The sequence below is a fragment of the Gymnogyps californianus genome, chromosome 1, assembly GCF_018139145.2.
Source record: "Gymnogyps californianus isolate 813 chromosome 1, ASM1813914v2, whole genome shotgun sequence".
Lineage (NCBI taxonomy): Eukaryota > Metazoa > Chordata > Aves > Accipitriformes > Cathartidae > Gymnogyps > Gymnogyps californianus.
In genome coordinates, this window is record NC_059471.1 from 207,062,673 (window position 1) to 207,084,633 (window position 21,961).

General features: G+C 40.2%; 1 protein-coding gene across 2 annotated transcripts in view; it reads left to right on the forward strand.

The window, feature by feature from the left end:
* Positions 1 to 13,605, forward strand: part of CD36 (CD36 molecule) — a 29,353-nt gene extending 15,748 nt beyond the window's left edge. For both annotated transcript variants that reach the window (XM_050915237.1, XM_050915227.1), the window contains exons 5-14: positions 1,124 to 1,303; positions 1,453 to 1,544; positions 1,976 to 2,022; positions 4,352 to 4,421; positions 6,090 to 6,277; positions 7,071 to 7,189; positions 9,116 to 9,189; positions 9,960 to 10,014; positions 10,217 to 10,381; positions 11,117 to 13,605. In XM_050915237.1, coding sequence (XP_050771194.1) covers positions 1,124 to 1,303; positions 1,453 to 1,544; positions 1,976 to 2,022; positions 4,352 to 4,421; positions 6,090 to 6,277; positions 7,071 to 7,189; positions 9,116 to 9,189; positions 9,960 to 10,014; positions 10,217 to 10,381 — 990 coding nt within the window. In that variant the 3' untranslated portion in view covers positions 11,117 to 13,605. The remainder of the gene's footprint in view (positions 1 to 1,123; positions 1,304 to 1,452; positions 1,545 to 1,975; positions 2,023 to 4,351; positions 4,422 to 6,089; positions 6,278 to 7,070; positions 7,190 to 9,115; positions 9,190 to 9,959; positions 10,015 to 10,216; positions 10,382 to 11,116) is intronic.
* The last annotated feature ends 8,356 nt before the right edge of the window (positions 13,606 to 21,961 follow it).

Here is a 21,961-nt window from a genome sequence, read left to right on the forward strand (position 1 = left end):
TTATCTAAGCCAATAAGTAACAAGGCTTGTATATTTTTACTTACATGTTTATAGTGTGAGTGAGTCTGAAGCATGTGACATACGGAGATGACAGAAGAGAGGTAGAAAACCAAAAGTGGTACAACCCACGTTATGCACGGGTCGTGGTTTAACACCAGCTGGCAACTAAGCCCCACACAGCTGCTTGCTCCCTCCTCTCACAGTGGGATGGGGGAGAGAATCGGAAGAGTAAAAGTGAGAAAACTCATGGGTTGAGATAAAGACAGTTTAACAGGTAAAGAAAAAGCCACGTGCGCAAGCAAAGGAAAACAGGGAATTCATTCACCACTTCCCATCGGCAGGCAGGTGTTCAGCCATCTCCAGGAAAGCAGGGCTCCGTCACACGTAACAGTTACTTGGGAAGACAAATGCCATCACTCCGAACGTCACCCCCCCCTTCCTCCTTCTTCCCCCAGCTTCATATGCTGAGCATGACGTCATATGGCATGGAATATCCCTTTGGTCAGTTGGGGTCAGCTGTCCCGGCTGTGTCCCCTCCCAGCTTCTTGTGCACCCCCAGTCTCCTCGCTGGTGGGGTGGGGTGAGAGGCAGAGAAGGCCTTGACTCTGTGTAAGCACTGCTCAGCAGTAACGAAAACATCCCTGAATTATCAACACTGTTTCCAGCACAAATCCAAAACATAGCCCCATACTGGCTACTGTGAAGAAAATTAACTCTACCCCAGCCAAAACCAGCACATAGGGATTTGAGATTATTACTTGGAGATATTCAAAAGGTGTCTGGCCATGGTCCTGGGCAACTGGCTCTCAGTGGCCCTGCTTGAGCAGGGAGGTTGGACCAGCTGACCTCCAGAGGTCCCTTCCAGCCTCAACTGTGATTCTGTGATTAGGGATGATCTAGTGAACTCATGGAAGCAGTAAAGACAAATTGTCTGCTTTTGTGTAAGTTATGCCCAGTAATTGTTTTGTTAAGCAGTGTCAGTTTTAAGTTGAAACTTAACTTACAGTGAGCTGCAACTCTGTAAACTGGCTTTGCCAGAGATTTCTTGGAGTCAGTCTCTGTGGTTTTGATCCAAAGCACATGCAGAATTTTATGCTAAACATTAATTTTATTGCTGTTGTAGGCTGCACCTGCCTTATATCCAAACCCTTTTATGCAACTACTACTCAACACTTGGATTAAAGCTTCTAAGTCATCCATGCTGCAGAACAGAACAGTGAAAGAATTACTGTGGGGATACAAAGATCCCTTCTTAAGCAAGGTCCCCTTTCCCTTGAACCCTGTTCTGGGAGTCTTCTACCCGGTAAGTGAAACCAATGAGGAGGCAAAGCCTTCAGTCATCATTTTCTGAATAAAAATTAAGGCAGCTGCTGTGAGGAAGAAAAGTCTGACAATGCTACAATCTGGTTCAGTACTTCTAACTGTTATTCCTTCTTCTTGTGTCTGTTACAGTATAATGGGACATTCGACGGACTTTACAAAGTCTATACTGGGAAAGAAGATATTAAAAAAACAGCAATAATTGAAAGCTATAAAAACAAAAGGTATCATAGCATTGTATAATTAAAAACCATACATATTTTCAAGGTATGGCTTTTAAGGCTTGATTCACTAAGAGTTATAGATAAACGGAAAATCTTCAACAATTCAAAGGAAGCTGGATCAAGCCCTGGGCTTAGCAAAACCACCTCTCTCAGCTGTTAATGATTCTGTTAGGAGCTTGGATTTAAGAAGGTTATTGATTCTTTGATACAAGTAGTTACTTTGATTTTGCATACTTAAGTAGCTAGATCCCTTTTATCCTGTTCTAATGCATCATATAGTTTATCTGAATAAATGAATGAACATCTCTATCCTCTGACTTTGCTAATGGATCAGGCTTATACTGGAGCAGTTATATTTAGCAATACAGGTAATGAAATGGATTACATGGTATAATATACTACATGAAGCATGACTTTTTTTTATCTTAAAGGAATCTTTCATACTGGGAAGGTCCCTGCGATTTGGTTAATGGCACAGGTGAGCCTATTAAAGCTTTTTAAAACTTCAACACATTTCTTGATATTGCAAGGGAATAATGAGATACAATATTTAAGTTAATTCCCCTGGGCTTTGACAGTTCTGTATTCTGTATACTAAATGTCTGTATAAATATGAATGTATACTTACTACTACTGTACATGCATATGTGTGTATCTATTATATATATTATATGTTATTGTACATTATTTTATATGTACATGTACACACACCCTCTTCAGCTAGAGTAGATGTGGAAGAGACACAGAAAAGAATCCAGCTCTCTGTTTCTACTAATTATCTTTATGGTACAATATAACTAAGATTCTTTTTCTTTGCTACAGCAGTTGAAAATTATCTTTGCATTCTAATAATGTACATTCATTTACAGTATTGAAAAATAAAATTAAATGCACTAGAATGGACAGAAAACTTTTTTACTGAGATATGAAAAGAAATTGAGGTGACAAGGGAGAAGGCTGCCAGGTGGTTTGGAGGCCCCTAGCAAGTGAAAAGGGATGAAGAAGAGAAGTAGTTTAGTTTGGGATGAATAAACTAGAGAAGAATATTTTTGAATTTGCTTTTGGAATGCATATGAAAACAGTTGAGCTGTTTAACATACATTTGTTCAAGGTGATAATTTTCTTGTTGATGAGTGAAAACGTTGCTGTGAGGACACCACAATCTGCTGAGCTGAGGCTGGCAGATGTCATGGTGGAAGCTTTTGCAAAGAGCTGTAGGCCTTCAGTGGGCAAGTATCAAAACAAGCAGGGTTTGTTTTTTTTTTCTTTTCTGTGCTTCTTTACCTGGCATAGATCATTTTCCTTATAACCCAGAGCACATGGCAAGTTATTTTGAAGTATTTTAAATACATCACAAGAATCTGACTTTCCAAAAGTCTGTGAATCAAGAAGGATTAGTTCCTTTTTAAGCTATGTAATTAATTTTATAGGAAGCAATATTTTCTTAGGTTCTGGGACTTTTCTTCTTTCTTATGGAGCCTGAACCCTTTTTTCCCAGGGTCAGCTTTTTGTTTTTTCTTCTTCTGCAGCTGATGGAATAAACATACTCAGCTCACTAGACTAAGTGCTCCAGTACAGTGAAAATGTGGAGCTTTTCCTTATTAGCAAAGGTTATATCGCACAGTTTACAAGAGCATTCAGTGCGACTGCTCAGGAGAGACTATGTGTTTAGAGAAGCAGCAGGTTTTAAAAGTCTTGTAAGTAACTGTGAGATTTCCTTCTCATCTTGTAAGCTTTCACACCAAAGTGCAGCCTGTATAGTATAAGTAAATAGCTAGATAAAAATATTAAGCAGTATTCTTGTATGGGGCTTGAAATGAGTCCAAGTTTGCAAACTCTCCAAGGCTGCCAAGATTTAGAAATAGTTTGCGTCTAGGATGATCTTGGATCTTCTTTAAGAAAAAGTGCTTCTGTCAGCAGTGGGCAAGTGGCAGTATGTAATTTAGCTTTCTCGTTCTTGCCAACCAGATTCAAAGATATCACAGATGTTTTCAATCCCTTGGTTATGGCTGCTGACTAAGAAACTAAACAGAAATTGTAGCAAGAAGTAACAAATGTACTGGTTAAAGGTTTGTTACAACACCTTGTTTGGGAAAATAGCAGAGTCCTCTTACTTAACTCTGGATGCTTGCAATGCAGAATTATGCATCTGAACTGGCTGTCTGTGTTCCTTTTATAATGAGTGGAGAAAAGGACATCACCAAAGTGCTATTCCTCTCACCTATTTTGCATGTCTACCATGGGGTGAGATGGGTTGTGCCCTAGAAGTCCTTTCTTCTCTCCATTAGCTACAGAGAGGATCTCAGCTTACAAAGAAGAGGTCCACTTGAGCAATCTTTGGTGAAAAAAGGTTTAGCACTGATTATTAAATGGGCAGTTTTGAAGTCTAAAGCTGTGTATCTTGTAAGCGCAGAGTGCCATAACTGCAGGTGAACCAAGCATCTCTAGAAAAGTTTAGGTCTTTAGACTGCATAAACCTTGAAGCAATGGCAACAGGTATTGGGATTCATATTAAGCAGCATTGGTTTTTGTATCCTCTGTTTTTAATGGGCTTGATCATATAGCTTCACGTCTGTGAAAAAAAAAATAGCTGCCATAATTTGGCTTACTTTCAAAAACAATTCAGTCTTATCTGTGGAGTGCCTGTCACTGTGCAATAACTTACATAAATATTTTCCCCATAAGTGACTCATTTTGTTTATCTTTTTTACAGCTTTATAGGGAAGTAACAGCTGAGTATTGAGCTAGAAATTAAATCATGTCTTCTAAGTGGAATTGCTTTCAAGCTCATTTTATTCTATTCACAGATGGGGCATCATTCCCACCTTTTGTTAAGAAGGATCAGATACTGCGCTTCTTCTCCTCCGATATTTGCAGGTAGGCTGGTCCCTTCCTGGTGTGCGTACGCACCTGCATGTGCCACCCAAATGCTCTTTCATTTCAGAGGGCGGCTGCAGTGGCTCTGCTTGGGCTCGGGTCGCCGAGGCAGTTCAACATAAACGTTTCACCTATACACAAGTAAATTCGTGAGCTGTGCTCATGATTCAGAGCCTGATTCTACCACTTTTATTTATGTCAAGTAGCAAGCTATTTACGGTGTATTTTATTTCAGCTAGTTACAGATGTATGATTCAGGAATATCTGACACTGTTGTGAGTTGTTACAGATCTATGAAAAACATTGAGGGCCACAGGGTTCAAAGTCTTGAACTTCTAAGATCAGGACCCAGCCTATAACCTGCCTTATTTGGTCTGAGAAGGCAATAGGTACAGCAGGGGCCAGCTGGGCCCGTCTTTGGCATTTCTGCAGAACATCATCTATGCAGAACAGGATTTACTGTCATCCACTAGATACTCAAAATTGTTTTCTCACAGAGTATTTTTACATATTTTATTTTTATGTATTTACAAACAAACAAACCTGCTTAATACATCCCATACTGATGGCTTTTCAGCCTGCTTCTTCTGCTGTGGCTATCCAGTGTCCCCGGGTTCTCCAGTGGGATTGCTGAAAGCAATATTGAAAGATTTAAAGTGCATCACAGTGTATTTACTTTGGGAGGTTCGACCCCTTTATTTCTTTTGCTGCCTGGAAACAGCTGCTTCCTTTTAACTAGGGTTAAATTGGGCCATTTGCTTTTCAGACTGTTTTTAAAGATCACTGTTTTTACATGAAGTTAAAGTTCTTTTTTTTTTTGTGAAGTAATTGTATCCGCAAACTGGAAAGCATTTCACAAGTCATGGAAAAGGGAATTCTATGCAGAGAAGAAATGATAAAATTCTTTGGATCGATTGCACACAGTTTGAGAGACCCCTCTGGCCATTTAATTCTCACAATTAATGAACAATGAAGGACAGTAACAATCGCCCAAATGTCGTGCTGAAACGGGGTCATGGAAAATGGTTCTGTCCATGTTGCGAAACCCAGAACCCTTCTTTTGTTTGGCTGCAATACAAAGTGTTGCTGCCCTGGTTACATTACTGTGTAACAACCATATCTCAGTATCAGTTGATAACGTATCAGCAAAAAGAAGCTTAAGTGGTATTCTGATTCATATGCAATGGAATAAGGTTATATGCAGAATATTGCCTGCATCATAAAGCTTGGATTAGTATCATCTAATGAGCAAAAATCTGTAGCAGAGCTGATTTATATTGATAAGTATCTCTACTGTAGTCCAAAAATTTTCAAAATTTCGTAATGACAGTGGGTGTAGAAATGTGTAGGGAAAAGAGCTCTTAATTAATTTGTTAATTTTGTGTATATTGTTTATTATTAGTATTAATATTTTTGTCTGTCTTTTTGTGTATTGTTGTGCTCACCTCTGAGCTTGCATATCCTTTTGTGAAAGTGTGGAATATTCTCCATTACACAGGAACACCCCTACACACTGCTGAACAGTGTGAAGGAAGCCTGGACACTGGCTCCCTGGAGTACTTGTTTCTTTTAAGAGAGAGACAGTTGAGGGATCCTTAAGGAGTATCGCCATGAATTCAGATTTTTAATCCAAATGACTGAAACCTGTTTCTCCTCTTTTATATTCAGATCGATCTATGGAGTTTTCCAGGGCAAGCAGGATGTGAAGGGAATCTCACTCTATCGTTTCACAGTTCCTCGTGAAGCATTTGCATCACCTGCTGAAGTCAGAGATAATTATTGCTTCTGTACAGATCAAGTCATATCAAAGAACTGCACAGTAGCTGGAGTCCTAGACATTAGTGCCTGCAAAGGAGGTATAGTAGTGACACGGCACTGCCAAACAAGCCATTTAACTGGGGAGAAAGCACGGGTCCTGTAACAGAGGTGTTACTCTAAGCTCCAGGACATTCGTGTTTGTCTGTGAATTCTTCCACAGATTGTCTGTGAGACCTTTCACATTTCTGCAGCCTCATTTCCCAAAAGGAGGACTATAATATTTCTGTATTTTGCATAGTGCTAGGCAAAATCGTGATACTACAGATTGTATACTGAAACTGCAGGAATGCATGTATAGAAAGAAAAGGAGGGGGCTCTGTATAAAAGCCATAGTCACAGTCCTTGTAATTGTGACAATTCACAATTGTCACAATTGTGTACACAACTATATACACATGCAGAGGCTGAGACACTACTGGCTGAGTTTAGCATCGGTATAAGAAAATAAATATATACAGAGTCTGCATTTGGTGCAGAGTGGAGAGCATGGGTTCCCTTCAGGCTTGCTTTCTACTAAAACAAGATCATGAAGGTGGGGGGAAACAGTGATAGCCAGGTCCTCACCTCAGCGTGAAACTGGGAGCACTGCCAGCTCCACAGTGTAGACACAGACAAGCAGGATTTGTAACTACAATTTATTTCACCATGCAAATTTTCCTCATGACAACAGAATCACAGAAATGCTCAAATTTTTTGGGGGGGGTGGGTTATTGACATTTTTATCAGGATTGTGTATCTATATAAAAAACTATGTTTGCATGGAAAATGTCCTCAGAAGATGAGCACTGAAACAAGGCTTAATGATTCAAGTGAGTTTGTTTCTTCAAATAGGAAGACCGGTATTTATCTCCCTTCCACATTTTCTTCATGCAAGTGATTCTATATTGCATGATGTTGAAGGCCTGAGCCCAAATGAGGAGGAGCACGAGACGTTTCTAGATGTAGAGCCTGTAAGTCCAAATATTTAATAATTGTAACTCAGTAAACTTGCGATGTTTAAATTTAATTGTAGTAGAGTAGGCCTTTTACTAGAGGGACAAGCAGAAGATACAATATTTTCATGCTTGCTTTTGCAAGATCTTCTCACAAAAGTGTTATGGTTTTAGCAGGGGAAATTTAGAGCAGAACTTTGTCTCATTCAGACCTTCAAAGTTTGGAAAATAAGTTTTGATTTTTCCTTATTGGGAATGTGGGATTAAATAGATTCTGCAAACTTTGAAGTATGCTATAGCTTTTCTATGACCTTCAAGTACTTTGAGAAAATTCTTTTCTATGAAAGTTCTTCTGTTCCCTCTATACTTAATGTCATGGTTTAACCCCAGCCAGTAACTAAGCACCACACAGCTGCTCACTCACTCCCCCCCAGTGGGATGGGGAGAGAATTGGAAGAGTAAAAGTGAGAAAAGTCGTGGGTTGAGATAAAGACAGATTAACAGGTAAAGAAAAAGCCATGCACGCAAGCAAAGCAAAACAAGGAATTCATTCACCACTTCCCATCGGCAGGCAGGTGTTCAGCCATCTCCAGGAAAGCAGGGCTCCATCGCACATAACGGTTACTTGGGAAGACAAATGCCATCACTCCAAACGTCCCCCCCTTCCTCCTTCTTCCCCCAGCTTCATATGCTGAGCATGGCGTCATATGGCATGGAATATCCCTTGGGTCAGTTGGGATCAGCTGTCCCGGCTGTGTCCCCTCCCAGCTTCTTGTGCACCCCCAGCCTGCTCGCTGGTGGGGTGGGGTGAGAGGCGGAGAAGGCCTTGACTCTGTGTAAGCACCGCTCAGCAGTAACTAAAACATCCCTGAATTATCAACGCTGTTTCCAGCACAAATCCAAAACATAGCCCCATACTAGCTACTGTGAAGAAAATTAACTCTATCCCAGACAAAAACAGTACACTTAATTTTTTTCATTTTCTATAACTAGCCATTTTTGTATAATTACTATCATCTCAATTGAAATTAAATAAATATAGATCAGTTTATTTCCAAGAAAATTGCTAGAAGTCTGAACAGACTAGTCTAGAACAGACCTAATATCGTCTTTGTGGCTCGGATTGTCCAACAGAGCTCCCAAACTGAATGAATTTATGATATCTCTGATTTTGATTGCTTCCAGTTTTACCTCTACTTCTGTTACAGTGATTCAGATTCTTAACTTTAAGTGTATTTACCAAAGTTTTCTGAATTGTGTGATGAATTCTAAGGTTCCAAAATTTTATTTTGCTCTGAATTTAGAAGAAAAGGTAAAATTCAGGATTTTTCACTAAAATATTTTTAGTCATATAATTTGACAGTTAAGCTATGTAACTTCAATGAGGAAATCTAAAGTTACATCTTTGTTTCACCTTATTTGGAATAGAGACATCAACCAGAATTTCCTATATCTGATATGAAATTTTCAAGAATCACACCCTCTCTTGTTTTTGTGGAAGACAGAGGGGAAAAGAAGGAGATGAAGAAAAGATCTGACCTTTGTTCTGATATGTTTGTTCTGTTATGAAATGTTTATTTTCAGCCCTATGCAAGTTAAACATCCTTGTTATTGAAAAAGAAAATTTAGCTAATTTCTGGTGGAAAAAAAACCTAAAACATATTTTTATATGAAACATTTCATGACTGATTTAGTATTTTTAACCTTTTTTTTGCCTTCAGTTTTAATTGCAAATAACAGAAGTTACTATGGTAAAGCCACAAAATCAGAACTTCTATGAGAAATGAGAGACCCTTAGAAACATTAAAATTTCATAAAAATGGAATCCCTCAAAACATCAGGATAAAATAATCCCAAAGTGCTTTTTGACACAGTCCATATTATAGGCTTAGGCATCCAATTCAAAAATTTAAGTTAATATGGGGTTTTTTTTTCTTGTTTTAGATCACTGGTTTTACACTACAGTTTGCAAAAAGGCTGCAAGTAAACCTCCTTGTGAAGCCTGCACCAAAAATTCAGTAAGTACTACTTCATTATTTTGTTTTTAAGGACTTTTTTGAAGAGGGCTGATTGGTCTATGAGACTGTCAGTAGAAATGGCTGGGAAAAGAAGGAATAAAAATACTTTCCCAAAGCCTTTTCATCTGTCTTGCAAAAATTTCAGTCATGACTTTTCAGAGAACATAAAATTCAGCAAAAGAGCAAGCCTTCTTGAGCAAGGCACTGCCCAAGTATTTTAACACACATTTGATTTCCCCACAGAAGCTTACAAGGCAACATGTTCTTAAAAATAACATTCTTACAAAACCCAAGTGGGGGCCATAAGGATGAACTAGAAGCAAAATGTATTTTCTGTAATAAATCCAATGAGAGAGAGAATTTATGTGTGCTTTGTCACGAGACAGATTTTATCACAAGGGTTGGCAGGTCTCTAGCTGTTTCCTTTATCTTCATTGGCCCAAATGTACACGTACAGGTGTGCATTTCAGGATCCTGTACATCTGGCAGGTGAACACCACACAGATCTTCAGACTCTCCCACCGACACCCAGCCTTTTCTTCTTTCTGACTGCCCACATATGGAAGACTAGACAGAAAGAGAGGGTTGCCCAATATGTAAAATGGCTGTTATTAATTGTAGGCTTTTTTTTTTTTAGTCCAAAACTATACTAAAAAGCTACATCTGGAAGGTAGTAATGTAGATAAGAGGAGAAGAAAAATGTTTAAGTAGAGACAGGGCTTATGCAACAATCTGAAGGTAACATGGTGTATTTTATTTTCTCATTTCAGAGCTTTATCAAAAGTTCAAAAACCTTATATTTTTCCTCTTCTTTGGCTAAATGAGGTTAGTATATTTTCTGTCTATTAATCATCTTTACTGTTTAAAAAAAAACGAAAAAAAAACCCCCGACCTAGCTTTTTCAGTCTTGGTGCCCTTAAATTGGGCAATTAAACTCATGCTGTGATTTGCACACGCCGAGAATATATTCAGCAAGTGAGGGCTTGTATACTTACCTTTCACTGACATTTTTTTTGCACTGTTTCAGTCTGCTGTTATTGGGGATGCGAAAGCAGAAATGTTCAGAAATAAAGTCACCGGTCGGGTCCAGATGCTGAGTGTGCTGCAGATGGTGTTAATGATCGCAGGTTCTGTGCTGTTCCTTGCATTCATGGGTTCCTATTTCATATGCAGATCAAAGAAATTAAAATAAGTAAGTAAGCACTAACAGTTCAGTCCTCAGCAGTACTTTTCCTCAGGGTTTCAAGAAGTTCAGAATCATTACCTATTTAGCTGTTCTTATTTTTTAAGTGCTAGTAAATTCAGCAATTGTTCTGTGGGAAATCATCCAGATAATTTAGCTAATGTTTTCAAATTCTCTTCGCAGCCTTAATCTTTCAGGATGCTCTTAACACACTCAGGAGAGGGTATTGGGAACTATATCAGAAGACCAACATTTTTTTTTATTGCAATACATGATTGTTGTGAGTTTATGAAAATAGACATTTTATCCAAGATTGCTAAACCGTTCAGAAGTGCCCTGTAGTACTTCTCTGGGACAGAGGCCACATAGCTGCAGATTCCTGTGCTTTTCCAGAACATACCCCTGTCTGGGGTTCAGAGAACCCACTGTAAATGACATTTGTTATTGAGTGCTGGATAGGGTTTCTCACTTCTTTCTCTCAGTTGTGCATCACTGTCATGTTAGTCTAAACATCTCCTGAACGTACCTAGTCCACTAGGACTAAGTATACTCCTGTCATGGGTAGAATAATCGAGTGGTGGATTAATGCACTGACATCTAGGGAAACAAACACATTTTTTGAGTGATTTAAAAGAAGTGCAGAGACATGAATGTTATGGTGAAAAGTATGCTGTAGTAAAGTGACATTTTTAAGACGAAGACTTACCTCATCACATGCTGAATTCTGATTTTATTTCACTACAGGTAACAAAGGACTTCAGAGGTAGTCAATGTTTAATTGAAATTTCAGCCAAGTAGCATGTTAAAATTCAGAGACGAAAGGTATGATTCAAGGCACAGTCAGTCCACATGCTATGGAATTCAACATGCTTTTCCATTTTGAGAAGACCAACTCACTAACCCAAATAAGCTGATGTTTCCAAAGGTCCACACTTCTGACATCACTAAAGAGGCCACCGTGGAAACTATACTTTCAAATAACTGATTATTTGAACCTTGTTACAGATTTTAAATTACATTCAAGCAGACTGAAGTTGAGGCGCAGTTGGATTTTAGTCCACCTTCTGCCATTTATGCAACTTACTACTTTTTTTCTTCTGGGATTTGCAAGACGAAAGCCATTTGCTGATGTTCTGTCTCTGAGCACAGGCTGGGAATGACAACACCTTTGAGCTCATGCTGTGCTCTAAATGCTCTCATTGCGATGTTTCTTTCTGCTCCTTCAAGGAATGGAAGCTGCTGCAATAGAACTGCTCTCTGTCCTCTATTCAGGGATGTGAATTGTGTTGAATATGAAGTTTATTATGTAAAGTTACTAACTAATACATGAAGTTAATAAAAGACTTACTAAAATATGTGTTTTATACATTTTATATGGAGATGGCTCATAGACACACCACAGGCATTCATATCTTGATGGAGCTCATCAACATTTGGCTCCACAGCTGTTTAGTAATCTGAACCACTCCCTAACTCCCAACCTGTTCCACTGCTCTTCCTGTTGCGTCCTATGTGCTTTTCTTTCTGGCTCTTGCTTGAACACTAGCCTCTGCTCTGCCCTAACCCCACTTCACCCAAGGCCTCCCTTAGAGAATGATCTGATATGTCACCTTTAAGGTCAAGAGAAAATATTCCAGAATGCTCTAGACGCAGGAAAGACTAAGATAATGATTTTGATCAAACAGCAGGGGGTTCCGCTTCCTTGCTATGGAAGAACATAAATGGAAACAGGTAGTCCCAATTCTTTACTGATAAACCATCTGCCACAAGGAAATTTGTGCAACCATTTGTTTCATGAGGTGCATCAGCCTGTAGACAGGTAGCAAACACTGTCATCTGCGTAAATGTTTTACTTTTTCATTTAATCCGAACGCTGTATCTTAGAAATGAGAGTCAATGGGGCAGATACTGAGTGTTGTGGGGTCTCTCCTTTTCCCATGGACTCACTGAATTCAGAATGAGAGCCTAGAGTTCAGCACTTTCTAAGATTTCTTCTTGCATCTTTTGTCCCCTTAAATAAGAGCTGCAAAGAAAAAGTAAAATCAAACATGGCCAGCCTCTCATAGCCTAGTGTTTGGAATTAATGCTACAATGGACTTCAAACCAGGAAGGTTTGTCTTGCTACCAAAGGACAGTATCTTTGGCCAGGTATCTTTAGTAAGGCGTTTTCACCCTTTGGAAGTAAAGGGAAAAACCCCACAGACTAAAATGCTGTTGTTTTAAACAGATGTTCCTTGAGGACAAAGTTGTGTACCTATCAATAGAGCTGATGAATCACAGAAATCCCAAGACATTATTCTTGAAGGCAAGGTCTATGTGGTACACGGCTACACTCTCTTTTTCCAGCAGTGAGCTGGAAAAGCAAAGTAACAGCGCAGGAGATGTGAAGGAGGCATGGCACTCAAGGGAAACTGCTCTCACTTAGAGAGCCCGTGCATTGGATTACTCATGGTGCTTGCCAGTCAGTGAAAAACAAGACCTTTCTCCCTTCTCTACATTATTGCTGGTGTCATCTGTGACGCTCTGTTCCCATATTAGTCTGGGGACAGTCTGACACAACTAAAGGCATCCCTAGGGTCCTACAGACTGGTCAAAAAAATATGAGGACAGCTAAAGTCATTAAGTCACCTTCTCCTCTGAAACAAGCACAGCTCTGCTGTGGTTCAAGATCTGACACCAAGTTTTTATAATAAAACTAGTCTTCTGTGCCAGAATCTAACAGTGAGATCTTTTCATGAAAGGAACAAGAGCAATGCTCCTGTCGTTTTTGATACACTAGCATTTCAGCTTCATTTTCTTTGGCTTCAAGTCCATGGTCAGCAAGGTAGTGTTTGCTCTACTCGTTTGTTTAGTGCTATGTGGTGCTCCAGCAGCAGTGATCCAGCAAGGCAGGCCATGATTTTAATGTCTCAGGGCCCAATTTTGCAAGCATACAAATGCGTTTGTTCGTATGTATAATCTCATTGATCTCAATGCAGGTTTGGAGTTTTAAACTATGTTCAGCACATAGACTGCACTTGAATTATAATTAGTAGTTATTTTGTCCAAAGCATTAGTTACAGTTATTGATAATTCATGTTATTCAAGCTAATGTTAAGTATTTACATTTGTTCAAACAGTGCAGGATAAACATTTATTAGAAATATTAATGAACTCAATACAAATAAAATAAAGCTCAAACTCTTCTTTCTGAGATCCTTATGTCTAATTGTAAATAAAGTCTTCTGTGTTGAATAATGAAGTCCTTGTGTTTCTTTTCTTGGTATTTTGGGTGTGTTTTCTTTTCCTAGAGATTGATTTTATAAATTGATGAATAAGCGAGCTTACGGCTAACCTTGTTATGTCATTGTCCTCTGGCACATCACAGCTGCTTAGAAATGCATATCACCTTTGTCCTGGTTTCGGCTAGGACAGAGTTAATTTTCTTCCTAGTAGCTGGTATAGTGCAGTGTTTTGGATTTAGCAGGAAAATAATGTTGATAACACACTGATGTTTTTAGTTGTTGCTACATAGTGTTTCTACTAAGTCAAGGATTTTTCAGCTCCTCATGCCCAGCCAGCAAGAAGGCTGGAGGGGCACAGGAAGCTGGGAGGGGACACAGCCAGGACAGCTGACCCAAACTGGCCAAAGAGCTATTCCATACCATATGACATCATGCCCAGTATATAAACTGGGGGAGCTGGCTGGGAGGGGTGGATTGCGGCTCGGGAAGTAACTGGGCATTGGTCAGTGAGGGGTGAGCAATTGCATTGTGCATCACTTGCTTTGTATAGTCTAATTCTTTTAGTATTACTATTGTCATATTATTATTATCATCATTATTTTTCATTCCTTTCTGTCCTATTAAACCGTCTGTATCTCAACCCACGAGGGTTTTTTTTCCAATTCTCTCCCCCATCCGACTGGGGCGGGGGGGGGGGGAGCGAGCGAGCAGCTGTGTGGTGCTTAGTTGCCGGCTGGGGTTAAACCATGTTGTCACATGATATATTATAAATACCAGTGACATACAACATTTATGCTCTGGATTACAAAAAGTAGGAGACTTTGTGAGCAGAGCTGAGCACCAGCATGTCCAAACTGAAGCAATTCTAAAACAATCCCAGGAAACCAAGCTCAGAGAGAGACCTGCTTTCAACTCCCTTGAGCTGGAGGTGTTGGCAGCATGGTGTTAGCACATGCAGCAGCACATTACAACATCCTTTGCTGGCTCTGCTGGCCCAGCAGGTTGGGTGGGAGGCGAGCCTGGATACGCTCATGCCTCACATTCCCCACCCACCCCAGGTCCTTATGGATGAAAATCACCGTTGAAAATCAGATCTGACCCAAGATCTAACAGCCCGCGTACTTACATCCCAGAGCAGGTGTGCCAGCTCTTGATCTCTAATTATGCTTTCAAAGCCTTTCTTAAAACCTGTTCTTCCCACTAGCCTACCAGTGTCTGTTAAGGTAATGTAAACATGCTACTACACCCTGAAAAAGAAAGAAAATTGATGTTTTCACTGTTCTTTTACCTGGGAGACTAGGCAAGGACTTGTTTTATTCATGGGTGCACACATCAACAATATTTAAAAAAAAAATAATAACTAATAAAATGTTTACAATTTTTTTTTTCAGTAGCCATATAAAATCAAAAGCCAGAGAGGGAAATGACTCACACTTACCAAATGCAAACTGCATTTATAAAAAGATGCTATTCGTTTTCTATTCTCTGTCCCCTCTTTGCATACCAGATATCCCTGACGCCCTGTGGTCGCGCCCCCTCCCAGCAGTACCCAAAGGAGCCAGGGACTGAGAGCCCACCCAGCCAGCGCCAGGCTGGGACCTTTCTCAGCTTTACTGTGCGAGAAAAGAAACCAAATGCTTTGCAGTAGGCGCCACCCAAAGGGCATACAGTTTTTCACAAGTTCTCCTACTTCGTTTCAGCATAGGCAGCCCAAAATAATGCTGGCTAAAATTCATTGTTGCTTCCTCTGCCAGTTGCCATCACCAGAAATAATTACATCACTTTAAAAGCAGCGTGAGAAAAAACACATCCTAAGTGTCTGCTGAATGACAGATTGTCAGATGCAGCACTAAGACAGAAATTTTGAGGCCCATTAATATTCTGGAGTGTTTTCCTAAGGCCAGGGTTTCCCTTGAGTTCTGTGAATTGATGTTTTATGAAATACGTGCTTGATGTAACCAGGCAGACCCATATTTTTCAGGACTCTATTTCTTGCCCAGCATCACTTGTGTAACACCAAGGATTTGTGGACAAATGAGGACTTACATATAGCCATGTCTGTGCTCTTCTATGTGACTTCTTAGGTTTTGGATGCACCTTAAACATGTTTGCAACTTCAGCCCCACTAGAACATTTGCATGTAGGACTGGGAAAGTCACATTTTTGCACTTACTTTTTCCTTGTAATTTTTCCAAATGGAAAGCCCACATATGTGAATGGTTCTAAAGGTAAATTTCTCCACTGATGCTTTCTTTCATGATAGGAGCTAAAACATGACTGGCACCTCAAATCAGCAGCGGAAGGTAAAAGCCTGCTGGAGGTGCAGGTACTTTTGGGTACTGACATATAAATGCAGATATTTCCTGTGTTTTTGCCACAAATGTGGAAGCATATCCTTCTCTGTGCATTCACTCTACAGGTGTAACTATTTATCTTCACGCTGGTCAAACACTGGGTCTGCTTTGTGAAATCAGAAGTTATCACTACAATTAACGTACAGGGACATTCTCATTCTCATTCTCTCTCATTCTCTTTCTCATTCTCTTTCTCATTCTCATTCTCATCCCTCCCCCCTCCCCCGATGTGGCAGCAGCTGCATTTTATTCTGCAGTCTTAACAACCTCAGCCTGGATGTCTTCAGCAGGATAAATTGAAGAAAGCTGTTGACATTCACGGACTCACACTGACAGAAAACAAGGACAAAAGGGGAACCAGGACCCTCTAATTATTTCTATTTTTCCTATGAGCAATGGGCAAAAGCACTAAGAAGAAAGAACTTTTGGCAAAGCATGTACTTTAATTCAATGACAAGTCAGGGCAGTTAAGAGGTTAATTCAGGAAATCTATTCCAGCCGCCATCTAATCTTCCAGGCAGCAGACAGAGTTCCTTGAGCACCCAGGAGCATCACATGCTCTGCTGAATGGATGTACATACTTGTCTCCTGTGTAAGATCATTTGGCACTTAGTACAATCCTGAAGGAGCCATAGCTGATAGATGTACACAATGTTTCTAGCAGTAAAAATAAGTTAATGACTAGAGGTATCAGCCAGAACGTGGAATATGTGGGTTCCAAAAGCTCCTATTTTTATGTGAATCCATTTAGATTACACTAATTCAGATGAAGAGAGTATGCTATGAGTCAGGTTATTCCTTCAAATGAAGCTGAAGTCCTAGAGGAGGATGATTGCTAATCCACAAAGATGAAGGGGATCTTGGCTCTACTTTGGATACTAGTTGAGAGACAGAGGACTCTTTTTATGCTGGTTTTAATTCTTACAGGGTTAAAACCAGAAGTAGTCAGAAAATCAAGGACCAGAAACTCTTGATTTCCCTTTCTAGCCCGGTGCAGGAACTAAACCACAGGTGCTAAATGCATCTTCTCCTTAAGGAAGGAGAAAGATGGATCACTTTTTGGAGTTTAGACTATCTATTTCTTAGCACACCAGCTTTTATGAATCCAGATGAAGAGCCAGATTTTACCCTGTGTTTCACCTGAATTCCTTCCTGGGGCCAAGCACCCCTTAGGCATTGCAGAATCAACTATCAAAACATTTAAGTACTTCTGTTTAATGCTGCCTTGACCCGGAAGGGGCTGCTCTGTCTGGAATACCTGAGTGAAGAGGCTGGAGGTCCCTGAAGTCTGGCCAAGTTTTACACAAAGATAAAGAAAGGCAAGTCTGCACAGATGGTTTAGCATAGCAATGCCTCATACACCTGTGGAAAACTTTCAAGAGCGTATTTAGCTCAAAGTCATCTGCTAAGAGTACCAGTCCTGCAATCTGTGCTTCATGGCTTCACGAAAATGAGAGTGGTCAGTGGCCCTGGCTGTGGTGGCAGAGGGCAGATCACACCACATCAAAGCCTCCCAGACAGCAGGTGATAGCTGTTATTCAGTAATATCTAATATCTGTTTATTCGCTAATAGTTGAAAACTGAATTGAAAATTCTCACATTTAACTGAGACAGAACAAGTCAAACAGATGAATTTAAACCAGTCGCGGTGGTCCTACCTTAAACTAATACATTTGACTTTGCATTTCAGCCTTTCTGATGTAGCACACACAGGAGACCGTTAAAGCAACTATCTCTGATCAATCAGATCTGAGCTGAGACCTGTTAAATGGTTTTATGTATGTTTAAATCTTTGACAAGTGGTTAAATTCACCTATTTGGTCTTCATCTGAAAGAGACGAGAAGTTCTACTGTTGCACAAAGGATGATGAAATACGTTTACAGGCACAAAGATTTATTTGTGGGGTCCGTATCTCATGGTATACAGCAACTGTAACAGTAACTCTTCCATTTGGGCAAAACAAAACCCAAACAAATATACACGGGAAGGAAGGGGAAAAGAGAGAAGGGGAAAAAAAAAAGGGAATGCACTCCCCAGTGGCCAGCCTGGATGGGAAGTGACAAGGGTCCTCCAGATGAGCATCCTCTTCAGGGCATCCTCTCCAGTGAAGCATTGCCTGGAAACACCATTTTCAAAGTAACTGCAGGAACATCTTAATCTCACCATTGCTTTCCCTCCCTCATTGCGCTAATAGAGTTGACTGACACATGCTTCAATCTGGAATAGATTTTGCAGACCTAATTGGCTGCTGAGCCTTGTGTGTCTACATTACTGGGAAATGTTAATTGTCTATCTGAACAACTCATATCTACTATGCTCTACTTGCTTCCTAATACATGGCTTTAAAGCAAAAATTATGAAGTGGGGAGTGAAATATAGAGGGAGGAAGGAAAGGCAACTCACATGGCGATAGCAATGACTTTCGACAAAACCCAACTGAGCAAACATAACAGCAATTTTTGAGTGCCCCCACGCAAGGCAATGAGGATAAGAGCACTCTGGCAGACCAGGACAGGGAGAACAGCCGCACATGCAGGTAGGGATGTGCAGGCGGATGGCTATAAAGTGAAAGGCAGGCTGCAGTGCTCCACAAGCAGGACGACAAGGCTGAACACAGCAGGCCCTGGGCCTTGCATAGGTTGGGGCACCAGGAACATCATCTCACTAGTGAGTTTGTTGCCCACCTGTCCCCAAACTGTTCACTGCTGATACCCTGCCGAGTGTGGGTGTGTGTCATACGCACGTACAAGCAAACCAGGGAAAGCAGGAATGCTGTGAACAGTCTCAGTTGCCTAACTGTACAAATGCAATATATCTCAAGACACCAAATTTTTTTATTAGCAGCTAGTTTAGGAAGGCCTGGGTCTCCCATAGAGTCCCTATCATATCAGTCGTCCCTCATGGATGTCTCAGATATCCCAGAGCATGTCATGCGAGAAGTCTTGCTAGATCATTTTATAATCTCTTTCTATAGCTGCATTTTTCAGGACTGGGCTCTTTAACTCAGTTGCTGGGCTGAAAACAAGGCAGAAAGAGAGGTCATGAGTACAGGAGGCCACAAAAGTCATGTAGGAGGCTAGTCACCAAGACTTTTTGGCTAGCTTTGTCAGGGTCCATCTGAGACAGCTGGCCTTTCCATATCCCTGTCTTAGGTACCCAATCCTCCCTTGCTGAGCAGCCAAGGGGGTTACCTTATTCATAGATACGGGACCAGGTACTCCAAACTTAAATCCTTTGCTGTTATTGCTTCACACCTAAGCCCTTTTATGGAACCTCCCCTAAACCTCTTTGTAGGCAGAAGAGAGAAATGAATGAAAAGAATACCTAGCTAAATAATTCAGGAGCAGATTTCTAGTAACTTCTCTTGCTAATCTCTTCTAAGATTTTTTACAGCCACTTCTTGGATGTTCCAAAATAGTGTTTAGGAAGAAATGCTCTCTTGCAGCCTGAAACCCTGAATGGCATGTTTAGATATAAAAATGCGTATTTTACAGTTTTGACAATATTGATTTTTTTGGTTCACATGCACCCATGCAGCAAAACATGAGAATGCAACACACCTGCCAGAAGTGGCAGAGATCAATGCTTTACAACTCATTGAGTCACTGTTGGCAGTGTGGAAGTAATGTGCAAACCATGGAGCAATCCCAAAGACAAACAGTGAATAATTTTGAATGAGAAATAAGAGTTACGTATTTGCATTCTATTTGCAAGCAATGAGCTGAAAGAGGAAACAGTGTGCAAGGTTTACCTGCAGCTTGTCCTTTCTGTATTTACAGGGAGGTAGTACACAGGGTTCTTCCCTGGGTTCTCCTACATCCAGGAAAGGAAAATGGAAGGGCTGAGAGTTTCAAATTTCTCTTGCTGTTCCCTCACAACATTGATTCTTGCTCCTTTAGAAAAAGAAGGAACGAGACTGGAGATTTCTATTAGGAATTCCCTGCTGCCATTACATAATAACCCTCCAATCGAACATTTCTGAAAACCCTCCCGACTTTTATACATGTTTGTGCTGTGCATGGGAACTTCCAGGCCTCGCCATGCAGTTTCTGCGACGTGCACTAGATGGCAATGCAAGATCTAGGCTGACAGTCCCAAGTTCTCCAAATGTCCTGGTCAGAGCGGCTCACCCTGCACCGGGATTTGGGTGGATACACTTGGACGTGGTGAGACTTCAGCTGAGGCCCCTGTTTTTGCACTAATCCGGAGCATAAAATAAGAATTGCATCACCGCCTCACACAGCTTGGTCGTGTTGCAACAGTTACCTTATTCGTTCATATATGTTAGTGTACGGCTTCCACAAGAAATAGATATTATAGAGAATGGGTTTTTTACAAAGTTGCATTTCAGCTTGTGAAGAAATGGTGAAATATTTGAACTCGGAGAGATCACATACTCTCAGGCCTGCGAACAATGTAAAGATGCTCCACTTGCTGTTTGCCAGCCGCTGCAGACCCTGGTGCCTGCTCGGAGAGCCAGGCTGGCCACCTCTGATGAAGGACATGAGAAAGTATGCAAGACCTTCATACTCAGCAAACCCAATTGCTGCCCCTTACCATACCGTCAGAACAACAACTCCCACTTTCCAAGACTCCTCATTTTTAATATCCCCATTCTCCATCCAGAAAACTCACCTTCTCTGATCCTTTCTGCTTCCTGTGCCTATAAGGACATCCGACCATGACCTGCTTGAGCATTTGAGCTCAGTTTTACTTACAATGCTGACATGTCTAGAAATGGCCCTGTATGTATTTGCATAATTTTGTATTTAAAATACTTGCTTAAATATGGTTACAGCATCCCTCCGAGATTTTCTGTGTAAATCAAGGCTCTAACCATTAACTGATATACTGCCTTTACTGCAGGACATATTTTGGTTGTAGAGAAAGGAGGTTATGTTTCTGTTTTTTGTATCATATTACAATGAAAGTGGCTAGATAGACAGTTATATATTGAGATAACATATTTGCACCAATAATGACAATATCCAATCAATAGAGTGCCCATGACAGCAGCCCTGAATGACAGGAACTAAAAAAATCATGTAAACGGCAAAATTGACTTTGTAGCCTACCTTCAACAACGTGTCTACAGGGTGTTCTGTAGGGTTTTCTGAGTGAGCAGGATATGAGCCATTTCTGATCCCCATTGTCAAGTGAATAGTGCAAGCCCTGCTGAGAACCAGCACCTCAGCAAGCTGGTCAGGTCTAGCTGAAATTATGGTTAGACCGCTATTCACCTGTGTCCAGTATGTATGGAAATAAAGTATTTATCCATCTGTGTGTATTTATTGTCTTTAATCATAATATAGATATACTTCCTGGAGTTATAAAGATTGGATAGCAGTCTATCTTTTATTTAGAAAATCAAACTTATTAAAAAAACATTTTATGTTTTTTCTTACATGATTATGTTTTTAAAGCTAAAAATATTAAAAATATAAAAGGTCTTTGCGAAGACTATTGAAATGATTTCTCAAAAATAGGTTTCCCTCAAAATAATATCTTTTTAATAATTATTTCAAATAATTTTTTGGTATTGGAAGAGATGAGAAATTTTGAGTCCCCCCTGAAATTCAATCACATTAAAATTGAAGATATCATCAAAGAAGGAAAAAAAAGGTTTTGTTTGGTTTGACCACCTTGATTTCCGGGACTGATTATTTGTGGATGTGTGGGAGGGATGATATGTATATATGTATGTATGTTTTTATATGTAATTACTGACCAAAGAGAAACGTTGGAGTCTGTGCCTGACAAGTCGTGGGCTATGATCTCTCATCCCAGTGAGATGACATCCTAATACCTAGGTGAAAGCACTTCTTGTAACACTCAAGAGACCCTTTACAATGATGGATGATCAGTTTATTTTTCAAAATCAAACAGCTTGAATCATATGGACAGCGAGTCAGAACTAGACTCTTAAGTTATTCCTCAGAGAAATAAGGACCAAAACGTTACATCTGAAGTTATCTGTGTTGCTAAACAGACAGGGTGCCAAATACTGGGC